Genomic DNA, 20683 nt, shown 5'->3' with positions numbered 1-20683 from the left:
GTGGCCTCCTTCATTCATTTATTTTACCTGAACACAGGGGTCATGACACATGTTTATAATTTAAAATACTGTTCTCAACCTAATAGCTTGAGGCAGAATCCAGCAGCCCTGGAATGACTGTAACGCACGTCGTTTTATGTGTGTATTGATTGCTGCAAGCTCATTGCCTCTTACCTGGGAACCAATCAGTTCTTAAGTTCCAACAAGAAGTTCCCATGCTGGCCACACGCTTGCTCGCCTCTCCATTTAAGTAAATATATTTTACGACGGCCGTGACGCTATTATTCAATGGTGCCGGGATACATAGCTGGTTTTTGAATTACTGCTGCACCAGACCGCACAGAAGCACTATTCCGTGTGTTTGTGGACATCAACTCTTAATTTTCTGGGATAATGCGGGAGAGGGGTCCTGTGCCTAAGAGAAAAATCATTGGTTATAGCCATTGTTACTTGGTCAGTAATTGTAACCTCCATTGGGAGGTGGGAGGGACCTTCGGCCACCTTATTTATCTGACACCTGCTTGGTGGATGTCCAGCCCAGGAGAGGAATCAGCTCAGATTGGTGAAATCTCTCCTGTGACTTGACGTACCCTCTACGATGCTGTTTAGCGACTGGGCCGCTAGCTTTAAGTAACACGCTCACAGGACTCACAGCATAGCTCATGAGCACTGCTTACGCCGCTTGGAAAGCAGATGAGCTGGATTCAGAATGAGGCATTTTCTCAAAGTCATTAGGGAGACACACAGAGATTCCAAAAGTCACTTTCCCAGAACTGAGAGTAACTCACCCATGAACGGTGTCATCGGCAGTCATGACTGTCCTCGGCCAGCCCACAGAACCCTCCCCCATGAGGCCCCGTCGTGTACCTACGTGACATCCCAGCGGCGCCTGAGTCACCGGTCTTTTTCTCCCTTCAGCCCCAGGCCCACCCGTGAGGCTTGTGTTCCCAGAGGTGAGACTCACGTCTGTGCGGATCGTGTGGCAGCCACCGGAGGAGCCCAACGGCGTTATTCTGGGTAAGGGAGCGGCAGTAACTAAGGAGATCACAGCTTAGAGACAGATCACAGCTTAGAGGGAGATAACAAACAGATCGATTTCATCTATTTTTATTAGATGTCTAAGAGGTTAAAAAAAAAATCCTGTCTACAGCAGCCTGGCGTCTTCTGAACTGAGAGACTGCAGCCCTCTAACTGTGTCCTGCACTAAGGTTTCTTTGCAGAATGAAATTTACATTTTGTTAGCCCAGAGTTTCGTGTTCGTTCGTGGTTCGTGGCAGTCTGTACTTGACCTTCCGTCCGCTCTGAAATAACCCAGCTATTTTGATGTGTGTTTGGAAAACCACGGGCTTGTTTTTCTTGGAAGATTCACTCCCAGGCTTTGATCCGATGTCCCGGAGACGTCTGTCTTCCGCTGCAGGGCCTGCACCGAACCCTTTGAGGAAGTTTCCCAAGTGAACTGCATGCTTAGGTCTCAGGGAAATGGTTTACTCTGAACTTTTCACTCAGAGCAGCAGCTCTGATAACTTTGATGAAAAGCCTTAATCTGTCCTAGTTTCCTAAAGGCAGCAAATTTTATTTTGAAAAATCATCAGCCCCTTTATTTGTTCGCCCTTTTCCACCAGGACAAATTAAGGGCCTCAGATATGCCAGGCCTCAATGCTCAGAGTGGTAGGTAAGGAGTGGATAAGATGTAGGTGGGCCGTCCTCGCAGGGTAGACACCAGCGACACTACCACGTGGTCGCGATGCGGTAGGGGTTCCAGGAAACGCCCTGCAAGCCACGCCTCCTGGGCCAGGGGGCTCAGTGGGCAGAAGGCATTGTCGGACTTTATCTTGAGGATGAGTGGTAGCAAACCACAACTTGGGTCCGCTAGCCCGCGCCCAGTAAAGCCAATCTACTGACATTGGGTTGCAGTGAAGGAAAGCGCGGCCTTCATTGCAGGGCAACAAGCAAGGCGTCCAGGGCAGCTGGTGCTCAAAACACCCCAACTCCCCGAAGCGTTTCAGCAGAGCATTTTTAAAGGCCAGGCGAGGGAGGGGGGTCGCGGGGTGTGCGATCAGCTCACGCGCAGCTCTCTGAGTGGTTGACGGTGAGGTCACAGGGCAGTGGCACAGGGGTTCACGTGATCAATCCTCAGGCTCCAGTAGGTCTGGGGACTACGTTTCGTGCTCAAGGTCATCGAGTAGTTAATGTCTTCCACGTGCTGGAGGTTTTAGCATCTGTAAAACAGCTCAGGGTAAGGGCATCAGATTCTGTTATCTGGGTACCTCAGAGAGGAGCTACAGCAGAGGATGCGGGGAGGGTCCGTGCTGGGAAGGCCCCATAGGGTCCCGCTCGGTTGCATAAGTGGTTTCCAAATCCTTGAATGGAGCGCTGCCTTTTGCCTGTGGGAGCACAGACCTCCCAGAGGGAGACGCTGGCCGGGCCGGGCTGTGAACCACTGGGAAGGCCGTGCTTCGCGTGCAGGAGGGGCCAGAGGCCCAGACCTTTCAAAGTGGGCCTTTAAAGGCCAGGCACGAGGCCCGGTGTAAGCTCCAGACGCAGGCAGCCCTGAGATGCGGTGTTAACCTCCTCACCCACGGCAGACCCCACGTACGCCTGCTTGGGTTATCGGGGATTGACGGCAGGACCATAAACGCGGCTTACAAACAGCAGTAAAATGCACCACTTAGACCTGCTTTTGAGCTGAGGATGATAAGATTTGGTCTAGAAAAGGGTTACACTTAATTGTTTTTAAAAAAATTTGAAAATCTGTGCTGAGGACCTTGAGAAGCGAAGTGACACGATCGGATGTGTCTTTTGGATAATGTCGGGCAGCCGTGAAAAGGGTGAACAGAAAGGCAGATACTTATTGAGTTCTGACTTCATTAAGACGGAGCCTGGGGCTCCCGAGTCATCTGCACAGCAGGCCAGGGGCCCTTCGGCTCCACTCTTTCCTTCTGCAGTTCCTGCAGCCACTTGGCGGTGACGACAGTGTTTCTGAACTAGGGGACCTCTGGAACCGCAGGTTCTTGCTGTTAAAATCACAACAAACAGCCGGAGAAGCCTCTGTTGCCGTGTGCGTTTCAGATCCCGTCCAGCTGAGGAGCCATCGCAGGCCAGTCTCAGGCCCTGGGGCGGCAGTGGTCTGCAGAGCTGGCTGCTACCCTCCAGGTTTCCTGGAGCCCGCACGCCGGCAGGGCCTGCCCCCGACTCAGTGCCCAGCCTACAGCCTTTCCCGGAACAAGCAGGGCGAACACGCAGGGCGAACCATCTGTTTACCCAGGGCATGCCCCAGCACGCTGTGGAACAGGAAACGTTTCCAGAGCACAAGATGCGAAATTCCACCTGTCACTTCCAGCCCTAGGAGCCTTCCAGAGCGGTGTTGTCTGTGAGGATCGGGGACCCCGGCTGCTGGGGAAGGAGGCCCCAGGCCCCAGGCCCCCGCCCCCACCTCTGCTGATAGCCCGGCTCGTCCCGATTCTGGGATCATCTCTGTGCTCTCCTCAGCTTTCCGGGCCGATAAGAATTAGTTCTGACAGCAGGACTCCACGGGGATGTGCAGAAGGCAAGTGTGCCCTTCACGTGGGATTCCCTCTTCGCGCAGACCGCCGCGTGCTCTGGTTTTGTTGCCGTGACTTTGAACTGCTCATCCGAGGGCTTCCCTGCCAACACGGTGAGGCTCTGGCCCCAGCCAGCTCTGAGCCGTGGTACTCGCCTAGTGCTTTGCCAGGAGAGACCCCCTACCCCGGGCCGCTGCTCTTCCTTTGACGGTCACATCAGATGGCGTCTCTGCCTGCGGCTTACCCCCTCGCCCATCCCGACCTGGGCTCGGCTCTTCTCCTCTTTGCTCCCAGAGCACCTGCGCTCACAGTCACAGCACGAATCCTCCGTCCACAGGAGACCGGCGGCTCGCTTTAGAATCGTGCCACCTGCTTTTAAGGGTGTCTTCAACATCAGTTTTTCTGATCATAAAAGCACGTGTACAATGCAGGTAATTTAGACAGCGTTTCACATTCATCCAGTTTAGAACCACAGAAAGTCTGGCGATCCCCAGCAGAGAGGAGGATTTGGGGGTGCAGCGTCACACACGCTCGTTGGGAGCGCGACCTGGCACAGCTGTGGTGGGGCGATCCGGGCATGGCTGCACCCCGCACCCCAGGTCTTAACCCTGGAGAAATCCTCACGCCTGTTCACAGGAAGAAACGCACAGGAGATCCACTGCAGGGCTGCTTTAAAGAACAGAAAATTTTAAAAAAGAAAGAACTGGAGACAATCCAAATGTCCATCAATAAGGCAATGAAAAGGTAAACTGCGGGCTATTCATTACCGCAGAAATCACGGAAGCAGTTAAAGTAACGAACAAGACCTACATGTGTCAACATGAATAAGTCTCACAAACATCTGTTGAGTGAAGAAAAGCAAGTTGCAGAAGAATAGATCCAGCTGCAGAATGTCTCTGTACATCTGAGCACTCCACAGACATTACCGTGTATCATTTATGGCCGCACGTATGTAGTAAAAGTGTAAAACCTTGGCAGGAATTTGCAATAAGTTGAGGATAGGGGTTACCTTTGAGGAAGAGGATCCAATAAGACCACCAGAATAGCTTCAACTTTTTTCTGTCATGTTTTCTCTCTTATAAAAATAAAAACAAAAACCATAAAAATTAGGCAAAATCTCAAGATTTGTTCAGTGCGTGATGAATACATGCGTGTGTGATCTATGTTATTCCAAGCATTTTTCTGCATGTTTGAAGTACTTTAGAGTACAGCTGAAGTATTAGTTTAGAGTAGCCCCCGCTCACCGCAACTAGAGAAAGCCTGCGCGCAGCAACGAAGACCCAACGCAGCCAAAGATTAGTTAATTAATTAATTAATTTAAAAAGTGACGACAGCCCTCCCCTCTCCTCCCCACCCCGGACCCACAGGGACATGGCCTGGAGTCCCACCACGGGCGCTGGCCGGGCGTCATGTCCGCGGGGACGTCAGGGCAGGTGTGGCACAACAGAGGGTCGCACGCGGCCCAGCCTCTTCGGGCTGCAGAGGGTGTGATGCAGAGACAGGAACCAGGCCCAGAACTGCTCGTCTCTCAGGATGTGGCCCCACGTACACAGCCCTGAGCAGCGGGCCTCATCCTCCCGTGGATCCCCAGGCAGGCACGGTCTGCACGACCTCTCCGGCAGGACCACGGGCTGCCCGCTTTGGGCCTCCCCTGTGTTTTAAACCCTGCGTGGCGGACAGGCTGGGTGGAGGGGGCAACCCCGCAGCCACGTGGCCGGGCGCCGACCTCGGCGAGTGAATTCACACCAGTCACTTAGTCCCTGTGTGCCTGGGCTTCCCCACCCTCCAGGGGGGCGGCATGTCCCTCCCTGGTCGGGCCAGTACGCGGTGCACAGAGAACCCAGAACAGGGCCAGCCTCCCAGCGAGTGCCCGGTCAGCGCCAGCTGGAGCGCTGTGGCCGTTCGGTATCTCACCCCTTCTCTGGGGCCGGGGAGTGTTCTGCATCACTGTGTATTTACACGCAGTGTTTACTCTGTACCCACCAAGGGCGGGTTGCACAGCTTTGCTCTCCGCTACCCTGGCGGCTGGAGTGGAGGCTTTATGCTGGAAGGCAGCATGGGGCCAGGTCACAGGACTCCCCCGAGGCACTGAGAAGCTTGGGTGTGGATCTGTAGTCCCTGGGGGTCGCTGAAAAATCACAAAACTCCAGATAAGGAGGGGGTCGTACTTTAATCCCTTGACGGTTACAACCGTGGCCAGACAGAGTGAGACAGTGCTCTGTGTCCCTCCAAAGTGGGAGACAGCACACTGGAGCCTCTGTGGCTGCAATGGCGTTGAGGGGTCATAGTAACGAACGCTGTCTTGGGTAACCTGTCACCTGGATATCGTTACAGCCAGCGCACTAAATGGCAGGTGCCGTAGGAAAGACGGGAAAACAGGTTCTAAAGATTCGGACTGGTGTCCACAGGGGACAAAGGAAGACATCTTTCTTCGAGACTCACTTTGCATCCGGGGGCCTTGAATCAGCGTTCCTACTCCGGCGGCGCGGCCTTCTGAGTATATGACCACCTCTGAAGCCAGTGCTTTTGTAATCTGTACCAAAACGTGTTCTTACATTTCCAAAAGAGATTAACAGCGGGAAACGCTGGAGGCGCCTGGAAGGAAAAACACTTGCTTATTTGTGTAAATATTTTACCAGGGAGAGCTGGCGGCATTCAGAGCCTCCCTCTGGGGGGCGCGGTGGGAGCCACCGGAGAGTGGCCATTCCCCCCGCCACTTACCAACTGCTCCACAGTCCCTTAAATGCTGTTACACTCAAGTGATGCATGTGATCTTCAAATCCACGCGGGTTTGCCCTGCCGGACACGCCAGATCCCCCCCCCACCCGGTTAGAGTTCAGCTTGCCCACGAGGGCTGAACCTTGACCTTTAGCTTGTCACACAAGGGTGTGCGAGGACGCTGCTGGGAAGTAGGGGCTCGACTATGATCCGAGTTTGCAAATGCATCGTTTCCTCCACTGTTGCATTTGTCAGCCCCCAGCCCTCAAACGGATAAGCCATAAAACCAGCGAGCCAGCTGGCATCTGGGCTAGGCTGACGCTTGCCCGCAGGGAGACTCAGCTGCTGTGGGTTCCACGAACCAGGAATGGGCGTTGGGGGGGCTGTCACCAGCCACACCCCCCGACAGTGGCTGCAGAGGGCTCGGCAGCACCGGACCCCTCTCGTGGCCTTGGCCTCGAGGCCCCGGGGATGGTCCCCGCACAGGCGACTCTCAGATCGACGCCTTGTGTTTGCCCGGGAAGCATCCAGTCTTGATAAAAGCCTGCCACCCCCTAAAATGTCTACACGATTCTCTCAAAATACATCTGGGGCCCTTCGACAGCCCGATCATTGAACCGAGGCAGCCGAGACCCCCCGCCGGCCCCCCGCAAAGGCCTCCTGTCCTTAGCGGCATCTCTCAGACTCTCCTGTTTGCGCCTCCCCCGTGCGTGGCCCGGAACCTGTCTCCTGCTTGGAGCCTCGATCTCTTTGGGTCCTGATTTTCTAGATGAGCCACGTCTCCCCATCTCCCGGGCACTTCTGAGCGGCTCAGGCTTCTCTCACCCACGGTTTTCGTCTTCACCGTGGGGCCCCGCGGCTCGTACGTGGCCTGGCTTCTCCGAATGCCTGTGTCACCGCGGTTCACTGTGACCTTCAGGAGCGGCTGCTCTGGGCGCCTCTCCTCCCGCCGTGGACCCCGCCCCCTGTTCCTTCCTTGCGTGGCTGCGGCCTCTGACCTCACGTCGCTGAGATTCAGCTCGTGTTTCTGAGCTCCCTGGGCCCAGAGTCACGTAACGAGCCTCGTCCCGCGAGCGCCGTCCTTGTTCCTGACGCGCGAGCCCGCGCTCGGCGTTTGCTCTCGGCCGTCTCTGTATAGAAGCCTCTTCCGTTGTTCAGCACGTCCGTGTCAAGGTGAGGTGCGGGCATTCATCTTCATCAGCGCACCACAGACTGGGGACAGTAGGGGTATTGTCTCTCTTTTAGGGCAAATAACAGGAAGATACAAATATATCCCTCGGGCCGAGGAATTTTCTCCCAGTGGCTCCATGTGGGACCTGGATCAGAGAGAACAGCCCAGATTTCACGCAGTTCTCTGGGCAGCCGGGAGCCCTCGGGGCTCAGGCAGAAAGAGCCATTGAATGGGAAGCGTCTCGTGTGGGGCAGAGCCCCGGCCTCTCCACCTGCCCACCCTGCTCGGGAGCTCAGAGCGCATCTCCTGGCAGCCTGGCCTCGGTGACCCACAGCAGGCCTGTGGACTGGGACATCCACTTTGCCGTCCCGCTGCACACCTTACTGTCCTCGTGTCCTGCCTTTACAGCCGGCACAGCGCCTTGGCTGCGGCCGGGCCGAAGGCTGGTCTCCGCAGCCGTGGGTGAGCCCACCTGCTCCTTGCTGCCTGTCTGTCCCCCCCCTCAGACGTGGCACGGCTTTGGCTCCAGGCCCTGCCGCAGGGGACCTGACCCGCCCCTCGCCTGAGCCCCTCCCTGCACAGGCACCCCAAGGCTCTTCCAGGCACCCCATCTCTTGGGCTGCTTTCTGAAACAACGCGTCCCCTCCAGATGGAACGTCGCCCACGGAGGTTCGCGCTTGAGTCCAGCCTCAGGCTGAGAGGCACCGTGCCTCTCACTGCGTCTAGATGCTCTTCCACAGTCACCCTGAAAATATCCCATTGAGCAGCCAAGGCCAAGTTGTTTTCTATTTTGTCCCCCTTTCCGTGACGTCATCAGGATCCTATCATTTTAGAGCAGGAGGGAGCTCTGTCCTGTCTACTGGGTGCCCCGCGCGCCCGTCCTCGGGTGTGACATGGAGACGCTGTCATGTGAACTGTGGACCACCGCGAGGTCTGCACGTGGCAGGAGTGACGCGCCTGGAGTACAGGGGCCCTGATGAGCAGGGGCTGGTGTTTTTCTTTATTCGTAGCTAGAAACAAAAAGTCGAGAGTTGAAACTTGCCCGAGGTGAGAAAAGCTAGGCTGGGTTAGGACCCGGGTCTCCTGACGACATCCTGCTACGTGGTCAGGGGCTTCTGAGAGACAGACAGACAGACAGACAAGAGACCATCTAGAAGCATACAACATGCCATCCAATGCCAGGATGGTGAGGCCGGCAAGAGACAGGACAGGGAGTGAGCGAGGGACCATGTGAAGGAACCGCCCAGGTGGAGGCGAGGTCAAGGGTCACCCTAGCGTGGTGCTCTGGGGGCGGGGGAGGGCAGAGGTGGAGCCTTTGATGGAGAGCAGACCTGAGCCAGCCCAGGAAGGGGAAGGGAGGGGAGGACCTTCAGGGAGACCGGTTCCCATTTCGTTCCCAAATCCCAGCTCACAAAGATGTGCCTTTGAACAAAATCTGAGTTTCATCCCAGGATTTTTAATTCCAGCGGCAGATAATCTGAGAAGAGATGAAACATCATAAGAATAAAGGATAAAGAAAGCACAGCTGTAATCACGTCCTGTTCCTAAAAGTGTACAAATCCTCTTTGATTCAGGCTTACCGGGTGAAAGGTGATCTGAATTAATGCGGAGTCTTAATCTCTCACACACACGACTCCCCGAAATACGCAGGGACAAGTTAAGGGACCGGACGCTGGCTGGTGGGGGTCGTGAGGGGAGCTCCCAGACGGACGTCGGGGGCCCCCGGGACGCCAAGTGTTATCCACACGGCAGCGGCCGCCCCGGTGTTCCGGCGCCTGGGCGTGCTGGCCGGGTGGTTTCTGCGCCTCCCGCCGTCTCAGCTGTAGGCACACCGTCTCACACTCTGAAAAAGAAACCTGGTCAGCGCAGTCCTACGCAGAAGTTGTGTGTGTACGCAGACCGGGCCCGGGTCTCAGACATACATACATTCATCTGTTTTTAACGCAGTTACTTGTTTGTTCTTTGGGGAGGGTTGGTATCTCTTCTTCACTAGGAGTGGTATTCGAATGGCCGTACTCACTCACCCTGGGCCGCACCTCCCTCTTGACGTTTTTAAAGTATTGTGTTTGATCATGTTCTTATGGGTGGTCTGTGTCTGCCTGTGCAGTCTTTGTGCTGGATGGTAAAGTTCGGTTTGTCTGTGCAAGATATCTTTCCTTAGTTCCCTGCTTTAGTTCGGGAATGTGCGTGCGATAATGACGTTGGTCAGATGCTTTCGTACGGGGCACAGACAGACTTTCCTCTGGTGGCCAGGGGGACACAGAGGCCCCCAGTCCCCCGTGAGGCGTGCTGCAGCCTCTGTGGATGAACCACATGCCACGCGGACCACGCGCCCTCGGACAGAGGCTGCCTCCAGGCCGTCTGATCTCCCCCTGTGCCCCTCGAAATCTGCCGAACACGGGCGTCGCTTTTCACCTGCAAATCCTGACAACATAAAAATAATAATACGACACCTAAAAGCCGGCGTAGATGTACTGAGGTTAGAGCTGGTGTAAAAACATGGATTTACGTCACTCTCGTAGCAGTGGGTGAGTTTCAGAAGAGAGCTGGGGCTTGATACATCAAATAACGGAGAGAGAAATGGACCTAAAGTGTAAAGGGCCAGGCCAGGGAAGAATACAAGCAATAATGTAGCTAATCAGGACAGGTGGTGTGACAGACAAGGGGGAGGCGAGCAGAACGGGAGTCTCGTGCTTCCACCACGGTCATGGTGAGGGGCCAGCGGGTGCTGTCGGAAGTCGGAGGACCGAGTTCATCGCATCACCTGGGACTAGCAGGGGTGAGGACCAGAAGGGCCGGGGATTGGAAGGGAAACTGACTCTGACAAAGCAGGTGCCCACCGCAGAGGTGTTAGTGGTGACGCAGAAATGAGCGGGCTGCAGGGAGCGGCACGTTCTCCCAGAGCCGGGAGCGCAGCCCGGACACAAGCTCCCGCACCTTGTGGCTGCCGGGGCACCGTCGTCCCTGGGAGACATGCTCTTCTCGTGGGGCAGGACGCCAAGGGCCCCACTCCCTTTGCTGGGAGCCTGGGGCGGATGCTTTCGCTTCTCGGGACAGTGTGACTCCATGGAGAGTGAAGGCTTTGGAGCTGGACAGACGCAGGGCTCAGGCCAGCTCTGCTGGTGACTTTCTGTGTGACCTCAGGCCGACTGCTTACCTCTCTGAGCTCTGCTGTTCCCTGGGAGGACCACCGGAGGCTCAGGAGGTGCGGACCGTCAGGTGTGCAGCAGGAGGGCGCTGCTGCGGTGGCCACGCTGACCACATTGCCCTCGTTTTCAGGACGCTAGGTGTCCGGGAGTCTCAGAGCTTGGGCTTGGGCTCCCGATGCACCCGAACTCCAGGCACCCCCTCCTCCAGGACCAGGCAGGGGCGAGGGAGGTGCTAGGGGAGGTCCAGGAGGAGAGCCGCCGGTCGTCGGTCAGTGGGTGGGAAAGGACATGTGTCCAGCAGGACACCCCGGGACAGCTGGCCGCCACGGCGGGGAGGATGGCCACTGGAGGCAGAACAGAGCTGTGCGAGCCTGTCCAGGGTCCTGCAGACATGCTGTGACGGTGGTCACTGTGGACAGGGCTGGGCTGCCAGCCCCCGTCTGCGTGGCCATGGTAGTGACCCGCAGTGGTTAGGGGCTGAGCGCTAGGGCACACTCTGCGTCTGACCCCACGGGATCGTCCCCCTGGCCCCCCACGTGGGGGGCACGCTGAGGCTCCTTATGCAGGCGGCAGGTGCCAGGAAGCTTGGCCACTGATGGGGCCAAAGGCTGTGTGAGTGGGAGGACCGAAGGAGCCCAAGGAGATGCCCGAAGGAGCAGAGATGCCCACCCGGGGCAGGGAAGCCACGGAGACGCAAGCTGCTTGAGGCCCGGAGGGCCTGTCCCGAGGGCCAGCAGCCCCTCTCCACAGGGGCCGTCACACCCACAGGACGCCCTGCGAAGGCAGAGCTGGGGTCAGCGCTGCTGGCCTGGTCCCCTGAGGGTCCCCGTTGAACTGAGTGGCTTGGCTGTCATTAGCGGTGTGGAGGTCACGGCACCGCCACTTCTGGTCTTAGCGCAGGACTCAGCGGCTGGACCACAGTTGTCTGGGAGCCCGGGAGGCTCGGGCCGGGTCTGCAAGTCCGCTCTGCCTCTTCAGATGCGGGCAGAGGGGCCCCAGCAGGGCCTGGTGGGGGAGGCCTGGTCCTTAATGAAGCCCGATCAACCGTGAACCCTTGATGATCAGGGGACTTTGAGAGACGGTCCGAGCCGGGGGCCTGCCCCGAGCTGATGTACTCCCTTCTGCGTCCTCGACAGTGGGACGAGCTGTTTCAGGGGAGCCCCCGGCTCAGAGCCACAGGGGTGGGGCTTCTGGGAGGGGCGGGAGCGCCGGGCTGGCGGGAGGAAGCGGGGTGTGCAGACAGACAGACACACAGACATGGTCTGAGCACAGGTGTGAGAGCCTCCGGGGCAGCCGGCTCCAGGGAGAAGGGCGTTCCAGGCAAGAAGACCCTTGGGGGTTGAGGGCAGGGCCACTGGAAGGCGGGCGGGGGCAAGGACAGTGGACACAGCCGCCATCCGCGCTGCTCCCTGGGTCCTCTGGGCGCCGAGGACCACGGGGAAGAGGAAGCTGTTTTCACATCTAGTTCGTGAAGGAAGAAGAGGGGGCCTGGCGCCCCGAGCCCCTCCCTTCATCACTGAGCCTGGCTTCGCTCCGAAGAGCCCCAGCCTGCTGCTCAGATGCTGGCCTGGGAGAGGGAAACAGCGCAGAAACACGTGGCTCTGTAGGGTTTCCCGAGTGGCGGGACTGGGGGCTTCCCCGTGAGTGAGGGCACAGCTGACCAGCAGCCCTCGTGCCCCCCGCCCAGGTTACCAGATCGCCTACCGCCTGGCCAGCAGCAGCCCTAACACGTTCACCACCGTGGAGGTCGGCGCCACTGTGAGGCAGTTCACGGCCACGGAGCTGGCCCCGGAGTCCGCGTACGTCTTCCGGCTGTCGGCCAAGACCCGGCAGGGCTGGGGGGAGCCGCTGGAGGCCACCGTCATCACCACCGAGAAGAGAGGTAAGACCGGGAGGCCCAATTCCCTGCCGGGCCGGGGGAGGGGAGGTCACGCGTGCCTGGGGAGGGTGGCTGCCGGAACTGCTCGTTCTTTAAGCACCGCTGAGCCTACCTGGAGCTGGACGCACAGCGGGTCTCACAGCCCAGCACTCGCCCCAGGCTGGGCTCTCAGGCCTGACCCTCCCAGGTCCAAAGATAGAGAGCTCTTCTCCTCCCCAGCGATGCCAGAGCTTCCTGCAGGTTCCCCCACCGGGACTCGGTCAGGCCCGCACTTTCAGTGTGCGGGGAGCAGCAGGGCCGAGTTTCTCCCCCAGGCAGCTCAGAGCCGCAGGCCTTGTTTCTTGCCATCCTCCTTAGACTCCGTGCAGCCCCTCTGAAGGAGGGGGAAAGAGTTTTGCTCACGGTTTGATGTGACTTGAACCAAACCCGAGGGCAAGTACTGACATGAGCTCCCCCAAGGGGGCAGCCCTGTCCCTGCCCGCCACGTGCCCCCGCCTGCACCCTGCCCCACAGCTGGAACACCTGCCCCGCCAGGGCCTGCAGGGCCTCGGTCCACGTGGCTCAGGGAGAGGGGGCCCAGGAGAGCTTTGTCCCTTCCAGTGGGTCCGGGAGGGGCCTGAGAAGCAGGGGCAGGACCCAGGCTGCTGGGGGCGAGAAGAAACCGCCCGGCCGAAGGGTGCGCTTCAGCAAAGGTTGCTGATTACGGTAGACGCCAGGGCCCCTGGCAGCCCATCCCCTGGGGCCGGCACTGAATTGCTGCTTTATTTCACGCCACACCTTCTAATCAGAATCGATACTCTTCCTGATAAACAGCGAAAGAATGATTCCTCCCTCTGGGGAGCTTCTCTGTTGAAATCAATGGGGCGAGGAGACAGAGCGACGGGCAGACGACCCCCACTCAGGAGCCCGGTCCCGGCCCCGCTGCCCGCATCCCAGTCTCCATCCTGCAGGCACGGAGTGGCCAGTGAGAGCCCCCAGGCACCCCTGCTCCACATGCCTTTACGGTTTCAGGCCCAGGTCGACTTCCAGGGAGAGGAGATCAGAGTTAAAGATGCACTCGTCCCAAAATCAGAGAGCGGGAGTGAGTCCTCGGGCGCCCAGGTGTTGTTCACGATGCCTTACGTGGCGGTGCCGTCGGGGAGCGTGGGCGGGTTCACCTCCAGTCTGTCTGCCTGCTCTGAGGGTGGAACATTCCAAGGGCAAGCAGGGGTCTCCAGTCAGATCCAAGCTGGGCCCCTGCCGAAGTCAGAGACCCTCACAGCCCTGCGGAGCCAGGAACAGTCTGAAGGTCATCTAATCCATGCATCCGACTCTCGGGGCCGCCACAGTGCCTCCCCCTGCGTAATTTCACTGCGAGCCTCTCACATGTCCCTGATCTGTCCCCTTTTGGTTGCAGAGCGGCCGGCGCCCCCCAGGGAACTCCTGGTGCCCCAAGCGGAAGTGACCGCACGCAGCCTGTGGCTCCAGTGGGTCCCGGGCAGCGATGGGGCCTCCCCCATCCGGTACTTCACGGTGCAGCTGCGCGAGCTGCCCCAGGGACAGTGGCAGACCTACTCCTCGTCCATCAGCCACGAGGCCACAGCCTGTGCCGTTGAAAGGTACCCAGAGGGCCAGGGGACCCTCTCCCGGGGTACGGGGGCCCCGCCCTCCCCAGCCAGCTCCTGCCCACTGAGTAAGGAGTCTGTGCAGGACGCGGAGACGCGCCACTGAAAGCCCATGTCTCCTCTTCTAGTCAGCACTCCTGTGCCAGGACCCGGTAGTCCTTGCATCCCGCGTCCGCTTCCAGACGCCCACCCGGGCCGCTTCCCCGCCAGTCCTTGCGAGCGGCCCGGCACAGATGGTCCGCCCGCCCCAGGCTCCGGGGACTGACGAGGCTCAGATGAACAGGAGGTGGGGCCCTGAGCCCGGGAGGGGGACTCAGGCTCCCCAGTGCCCGAGAGGCATGGAGTGGGGGGCGGCGGGGAGGGCAGCCCAGCCTGCCACTGTCACCGTGTCACAGGCCGGAGAGAGGCCCTTCTCTGTGCTGTCTCTGCGTCAGCGAGGTGGACAGATTCCGCCTGGGGGCCGCCCTTCCTTAGTGACAGTGACGGCTGATGGGGCAGGAGCAGAGCCCCGCCCCCGAGCCAGCTGTTTGGTGAACTGCTGGGCAGGAGGGAGGGGCTGCACCGCCGGCCGCAGCTGGACCCGCTGTGTCGTGATCCCACCTGGGCCTCTCCTCTCGGCCACCCCCCTCCTTACGGTGAGGAGACTAGGGCTGGGAGGGGTTACGTCACCCACCAGAATCCTACAGATGGAACAGTCTAGACAGGCAGGTCTACGAAGTGGCCTCGGGCCCTGCGTCCTCACGTCCGCCCGCGTGGAAGGCCCCCGCCTGGGAGGGTGATGGCAGCAGCCCGGGGAGACGCCTTGGCATCTTCACCGTACTTCCCACCCGGCCCTGGTGTTGTCACTTTCTGCCAGGCTCGTGCTCCGGGGCTGGGGAGGGGCCACTAAGTGGTGGGTCCCACTGTCCCCCGTGGGTGCTAGTTCCCTTGCCAGGACCTCCCAGGAGGACGGAGGAGGCCAGGACCGTGGTTTCCTAGGCGGGCCAAGGTCCTCTTATCATTCAGAACGAGCCCCGTGCCGGGTACCGTGCCGCACTGACGTCCACCTGCTCGTGGAATCCCCACGACAGCTCCGGGCACTGCCGTCCCAGTTCCATGGGTGAGGAACAGGGTCAGAGGTCGGTTTGGTACCTTGCCTGCAGCCCTGCCCAGCCAGCAGGGAGCACGTGTGGGCCTCCCTGGGCACCCCGCCCTCCCCGTCGCAAGGCCGCCAGTCTGCTGCCTACTGAGCAGAGACCCTGAGCTGTGCACCATCAGAGAGCCCCGGAGGCACAGCTCAGGGCTGGGCTTGGAGCGTGGCGCTGCCGCTCTCTCCTACACGAGCCAGCAGCGGGGCTGAAGGAGAGGGGGCCACGCCCCCGGTCCAAGGAGCCAGCACCCACGGCGGGTGCTGTCGGCTCCGGGCGGCCTGCGGCCGGCCTGCACCCTGACGGGGTGAGCGTAGCAGCCCGGGCGGCTCGCAGGGACCTTCCGGCAGCTCTGCTTTGGCGCACAGAACGGGCGCCCCCTTTGGAGGTGACTTCAGAGGCAGCCCCAGGCCAAGAAGGAAGGCAGCTCGCCACTCATAGCTGCGGCCTCCTGGGACCCCAAGCGATATACCTGGTCTGAGTGACTCCCTCATCCCATGATCCAGAAAGCTCTCAGCTCTGTCTGGAGATGAGGGATGGACGGTCCCCACGCACACGTTCTGCTTCCGGAAGAGCCGAGGTCCCTGCCTGCTACTTAGAGCGACATTTGTTCAGGTCCGTCTGCTGGCGAGTAGGGCTTTAGAACACTAGTGACAGTCACGGCAGCTGTAGCCACCCTCCTCGTGGTGGGGAGATGAGACTGGAACGGCATCAGTGTGGACGCACACCTCCAAGACGCTCCCCACGGCGACCTGGTGGTGAAGCCTCCCGCGCCACCTTCCTGCTGTCATTGTCATCGCCACCGTCACCATCTCAGCATCACCCAGCCCTCCATCAGTTCCAGAACAATTCCCACGTGTTGTCCCACAGGTCGTCCACGTGGAGAGAGGGGCCTGTGGGGTACAGACCAGACTTTTTATCATTCCCGTCGTGCAGACGAGGACACGGGGCAGCAGACGCGTCTTAAGCAACGAAGGGGCCTCAGCTTCTCTGAACGGGGGAGGGGATCCCTTTGTGGTTCGGACATTCCCTGGGCCTGTAGCTCAAAGCTTCACGGATGCAAACCAGCACCCAGCTAATTTACACGGGTCCAGATGTAGCGAACAGTGTTTATCATCTACACCCCAAGCTCTCAGCAGTCCGTCCACCCCTGAGTGGCCAGGGGGCCTTGGAGGAGTGAAACACGGGGCTGGAGGAACCATCCCGTGGTTCCTCTCAGCTCCGGGCCGAAGATTTGCCTCGACAGCAGTGAACGGACGGCCAAGTAACAAGGCCCCCAGAATAGTCAAAGCCTGTCCCCGCGGAGCCCGCCAGCCTTACGACAGCCGTGGGACCCGCAAGGCACAGCTTCCCCTGCAGAGCAAGGCACTCTGCTGCGGACACACCGCGCGGGCCAGGATTCTCCTGTGCAGCCCGGGGGTTGGGGGTCGGGCGAGCGTGGCCGGGATGCCCAGCTTACTTGGTACAGCACACTCCAGTGCGCTGGGCGCCCGGCCGTAAATAACCCCACCTCCTCGTGTAACCGTGTGAAAGAAAGAAGAGCGATAAAATCCAACTGCCTCTCCTGTCGTGGAGCCTCCAACAGACCAATGGTGTGCTTGGGACTTTGCGTTGGAAAGGAGAGGTCCGTGCTTCAGGACAGACCGTTTAATTTGGTGTGGGACAGACTGTTGTCAGCTTCCTAATGGGCATAACCAGGACACATGGTTCCTCCCCTATCAGAAGAAAACATGTCGCGGGCGGGATCCCGGGAAGGCGACGTCCTGTGCGCTGCCACCGCGTCATCCCCCTTCCCGCCTCATCGTCCTGGCAGCTACATTTTCTCCTTTTTTTTTTAAACATTCTTTTTACATTTTACTTTTTCCAGTTGCACGAAGTCTGCTAGTGGCCAAAACAACAGAAAACGTTTAAACAAAAGTGTAAAACAAAACGTTGAACGACCCACATCTCGTGCCTGTACCTACGCTGGTGAATGTGGGTCCAGGGCACTGGGAGGGCTTGGGTCTGGGGGACCTATTGCAGCATCACCGGTTTCTGGTTGATGGTTGCGTCCCATAGAAATGCAGGGTAGCTGAAGAGAGGAGCTCCGAGCACAGAGCCACGTGGACGTCCTGGACGTCCCTTTGGGACAGAGCAGTGATGGCATGGGCTCCGGTGCTGGCTGTGTGTCCAGTAACCGTGGGCCCTGCTGTTCCTCTGAGCCTGCCCTCTCCGGCAGCCTTTGGGAAGGCAGGAGAGAGAAAGTAACATTTAGGAAGTGCCTACTGTGTGACCGATTGCCAGACCTCATGAGGTGGGTTGTGTCATGTAACTTCCCCTGGAAGCGTGGGTATCATTACCTCTGTTTTCATAGATGAACTGAGTGAGACTCAGAGAAATTACACGGCGGGCCCCAGTTAGGAGTGGCGGGGTCAGAATTTAAATTCCTGCTGGGCCGACTCCAAAGTAGGGGCTCAGGGAGGCCTGGGAGAGTGAACAGGGGGCAGAACTGGCAGAAATCGGAGGGCTTGTTCCTTACTCATATATCAGGTAGTCATGAAGTCCTGCTGTGCCCGGAGGGAGCGAGGGGCTGGGATGGATGGGGCGATGAGGGTGTGCTCAGGGGAGGAGGTAGACCAGTAATCCAAAGGAGCAGCTCCGCAGAGATGAGGAACCTGTGGGGGATGGAGACCAGGAGGCGGACACGGTAACCGTGGTCACGTCTCCAGGGCGATGGCCGCTCCCTTCACGGCCTCCCAGTCTCTCTGCCTGTTTTCAGGCTCCTGGCGGGGCTTCCTACTGAGAGGCTAAGTCCTGCAGCTCAGACACCCTCCTGTCCCCTGCGACTCCCAGGGACAGTCATCGGTCCTGTGAAGGGGGAGAGCCCGCACGGCGCAGGTCTGATGCCGGGAGCTCTGCTTCCCAGTCTCCTCGTCCCAGCCCATCTGTCACAGGCCTGTCATCAGATGTCATCCCGTCATCAGACATCCTTTACTGCTCCCCTGCTGTGCCCCCGACTCCTGGAGACCCCGGAGGTCAGGAAAGAAAGGGTGGTCTTCAAAGAGCTAGACCTCTGGCCTCAGATTCCGAAATCATTAGAGAACAGTGAAGTACTGAACATAATGCAATAAATCACGTGCACTACGGTGTTCTAAATGGCGGTGCACTAGCTGATAAACGCGCTACACATAGACAAGGGTCATTTCCGGGGCACCTACCATGTGCCGGACCTGTGCTGATACTCGCGTGTCCTCTTATTCCACCCTCCCAAGAAACTTCAGAGACAGATAACGTCACCCCAGCCATTCATCCCTTATGTGGGTATTCACTGAGCACCTCCTGGGTGTCAGGCACTGCCATTGGTGCTGGGGACAAGGCAATAAATGGGGCCTCGGTCCCTGTCCCCAAGGAGTCCTGCATCTTGTAAATAAGACAGACAGTCATGAAGGAAACAGTTAATTACAAATTGCGATCGAGGAGACGAGGAAGTGAACGGGGTGTAGGGGACGGTGGGCAGGGGACAGGCATCGCCTGGAGCTGGTGAAGCTGACACCTGCAGGACAAGAACACTACGGCCACTTCTCAGTTCTGAGCGCCGGCTGTGGGCCAGACTCCCCCCGGCCCGTCTCCCCGAACTCATCCCAGCAACAGCCTCACGGTGTGGGCGCTGCTATCAGTCCAGATGGGGAGACGGGGGGAGACGGAGGCCGGGGGAGGAAAGACGTGGTTACCTCCGCCATTCATGAAATCCCTCCTAGGAAGCTGGGGACAGATGGGAACTTACTTGTCTGTTTTAACTGAATAAAGATGTCACCCAAAAACCACATCGTCCTTCAGGGTGGGACTTTGGAAGCGTCTCCACTAAAGCCAGGCCCGAGGCAGGGCTGCCCGTCACGGCTTCTCCTGGCTGTGGAATCGGGGCGCCGATGGACTAGCGAGCAGCAGGGTGCAGTCGGCTCTGGGGGGCTGGGAAGCAACAGCATCCCTCGAGGTGTCGGCTCACAGAGAGCCGCTGCTGTCAGTCTTACGCAGGAGGCGATTTGAAAACAGAGGTAGAGAAAACTTCTCTGATCATGCTTTCCAAAAATGGTTGTCAGTGTTTCCAAACACAGAATCCCTTCTCTAAACAGAGTGTCACCCAGAACCAGTTACAGACCAGGTGGAAGTGGAGCTGCTGTTGGTTGGTGCAGGGGGAACGGAGGCCCTGGACGCCCGGAGGGTCCCTCGGGGTCTCAGGGGTTCCTCAGTGCTCAGTTTGAAAACCACTGGTCTACCGGCTGCGTCAGAGCCACGGGAAGGGTTGGTCAGAGGCAGGGAGGGCTGTGCTTAGACCAAGTTGAAGAAACTTGGGGATGGTTTGGACTCGAGGGACGGGGAGGGAGCGTCTAGAATCACTTCGGATCTTCGGGTCCGGGAAACGGAGAGGACAGCGGGGCCGCTGCCTGAGACACAGCCGCTGCTCGGGGGGAAGGGAGGACGCAGGGCCCTCATCTGCTCCTCTGGAAGTAAAACGCGAAGGGTGGTGACAGCGGCCGGCCAGCCAGCTGGGTGCCGAGCGGGGCTGAGCTAGGGGAGCGTCGCCAGGGACCTGGGTGAAGGTCTGTGTGTCGTCCACGGCGGAGTTTGTCTGAAGCCTCAGTCATCAGTGTGGCTCTGCGCTGGGCACACGGACCGCCTGGGTGGGGGGGGATGGATGGATGGATGGATGGGAGGGAGGAAGAATGGAAGGGAGGGAGGAAGGATGGAAGGGAGGGAGGAAGGATGGAAGGGAGGGAGGAAGCCTGCAGTGGTGGCACCAAGGACAGCATTCATGTCCCGGAAGTCTCATCCGTCGGCCGAGGGGGACATCTTTTCACATGGACAGCCAACATTGTCTTGGCCTTACGTAAGGTGGGAGGCAGTGTTACTTCAGGGCGAGACCCCTCTTCCAGCCTCCGCCCCCAGCCACTGACCAGTCCTCCGGCGGAGGGTGGGGGCCTCTGTCTGCTCGCCGTGAAGCAGGAATCCTGAGGGCTCCACCCTGCAGAGCCGCCCTGCGGCTTAGACGGGGCTGTGCTGCTGAGTCTGGCTCGGTCGGCGGGAGGGGGCGGGGCAGGGGCAGCCCCTGGAGCCAGGCCCCGGCTGGGCTGGCACGGAGCTCCGCGAAGGAGCGCTGGGCTGCGGGAGGAGGGGGGCGCCTGCTCTCCGTGCTCCGAGGCCCCGTGCCTGCGCCGTGTGAGATCAGCTCCTGCTGAGAAGTCCTCCGAGCTGCTCGGAGAGCAGCGATTTGCTGCGCACAGGTGTCTCTGACTGCGGGAAGTGGTAGTCCCTCCCCAGGAGCCCTAGGCGAGCGCTCCGTTCCCCCTGCTGGGAAGTTCTGGGCTCCCCCCGCCCCGGGAATCTCCTGTCGCCCTAGACCGGCCAGTGAGCCAGGGCTGGGTGCTGGGAGCTGCTCCCCAGACAGTCCCGGGCGCCCGGGGATTCAGCCGCAGCCCCAGAATGCCCGCTCCTCGCCGCCGCCCGGGCCCGCGGACA

The 20683-nt window shown here is 59.3% G+C and overlaps 1 protein-coding gene across 1 annotated transcript in view; it reads left to right on the top strand.

Annotated features, from left to right (window-relative positions):
- Positions 1 to 20683, top strand: part of SDK1 (sidekick cell adhesion molecule 1) — a 529423-nt gene that overhangs the window by 437549 nt on the left and 71191 nt on the right. The window contains exons 27-29 of the mRNA XM_060032516.1: positions 919 to 1017; positions 12268 to 12462; positions 13856 to 14057. Coding sequence (XP_059888499.1) covers positions 919 to 1017; positions 12268 to 12462; positions 13856 to 14057 — 496 coding nt within the window. The remainder of the gene's footprint in view (positions 1 to 918; positions 1018 to 12267; positions 12463 to 13855; positions 14058 to 20683) is intronic.

Source organism: Delphinus delphis, chromosome 15 (genome assembly GCF_949987515.2).
Source record: "Delphinus delphis chromosome 15, mDelDel1.2, whole genome shotgun sequence".
Lineage (NCBI taxonomy): Eukaryota > Metazoa > Chordata > Mammalia > Artiodactyla > Delphinidae > Delphinus > Delphinus delphis.
The sequence above is the reverse complement of the archived record's forward strand: the minus strand, read 5'-3'. Positions and strand labels throughout refer to the sequence as shown.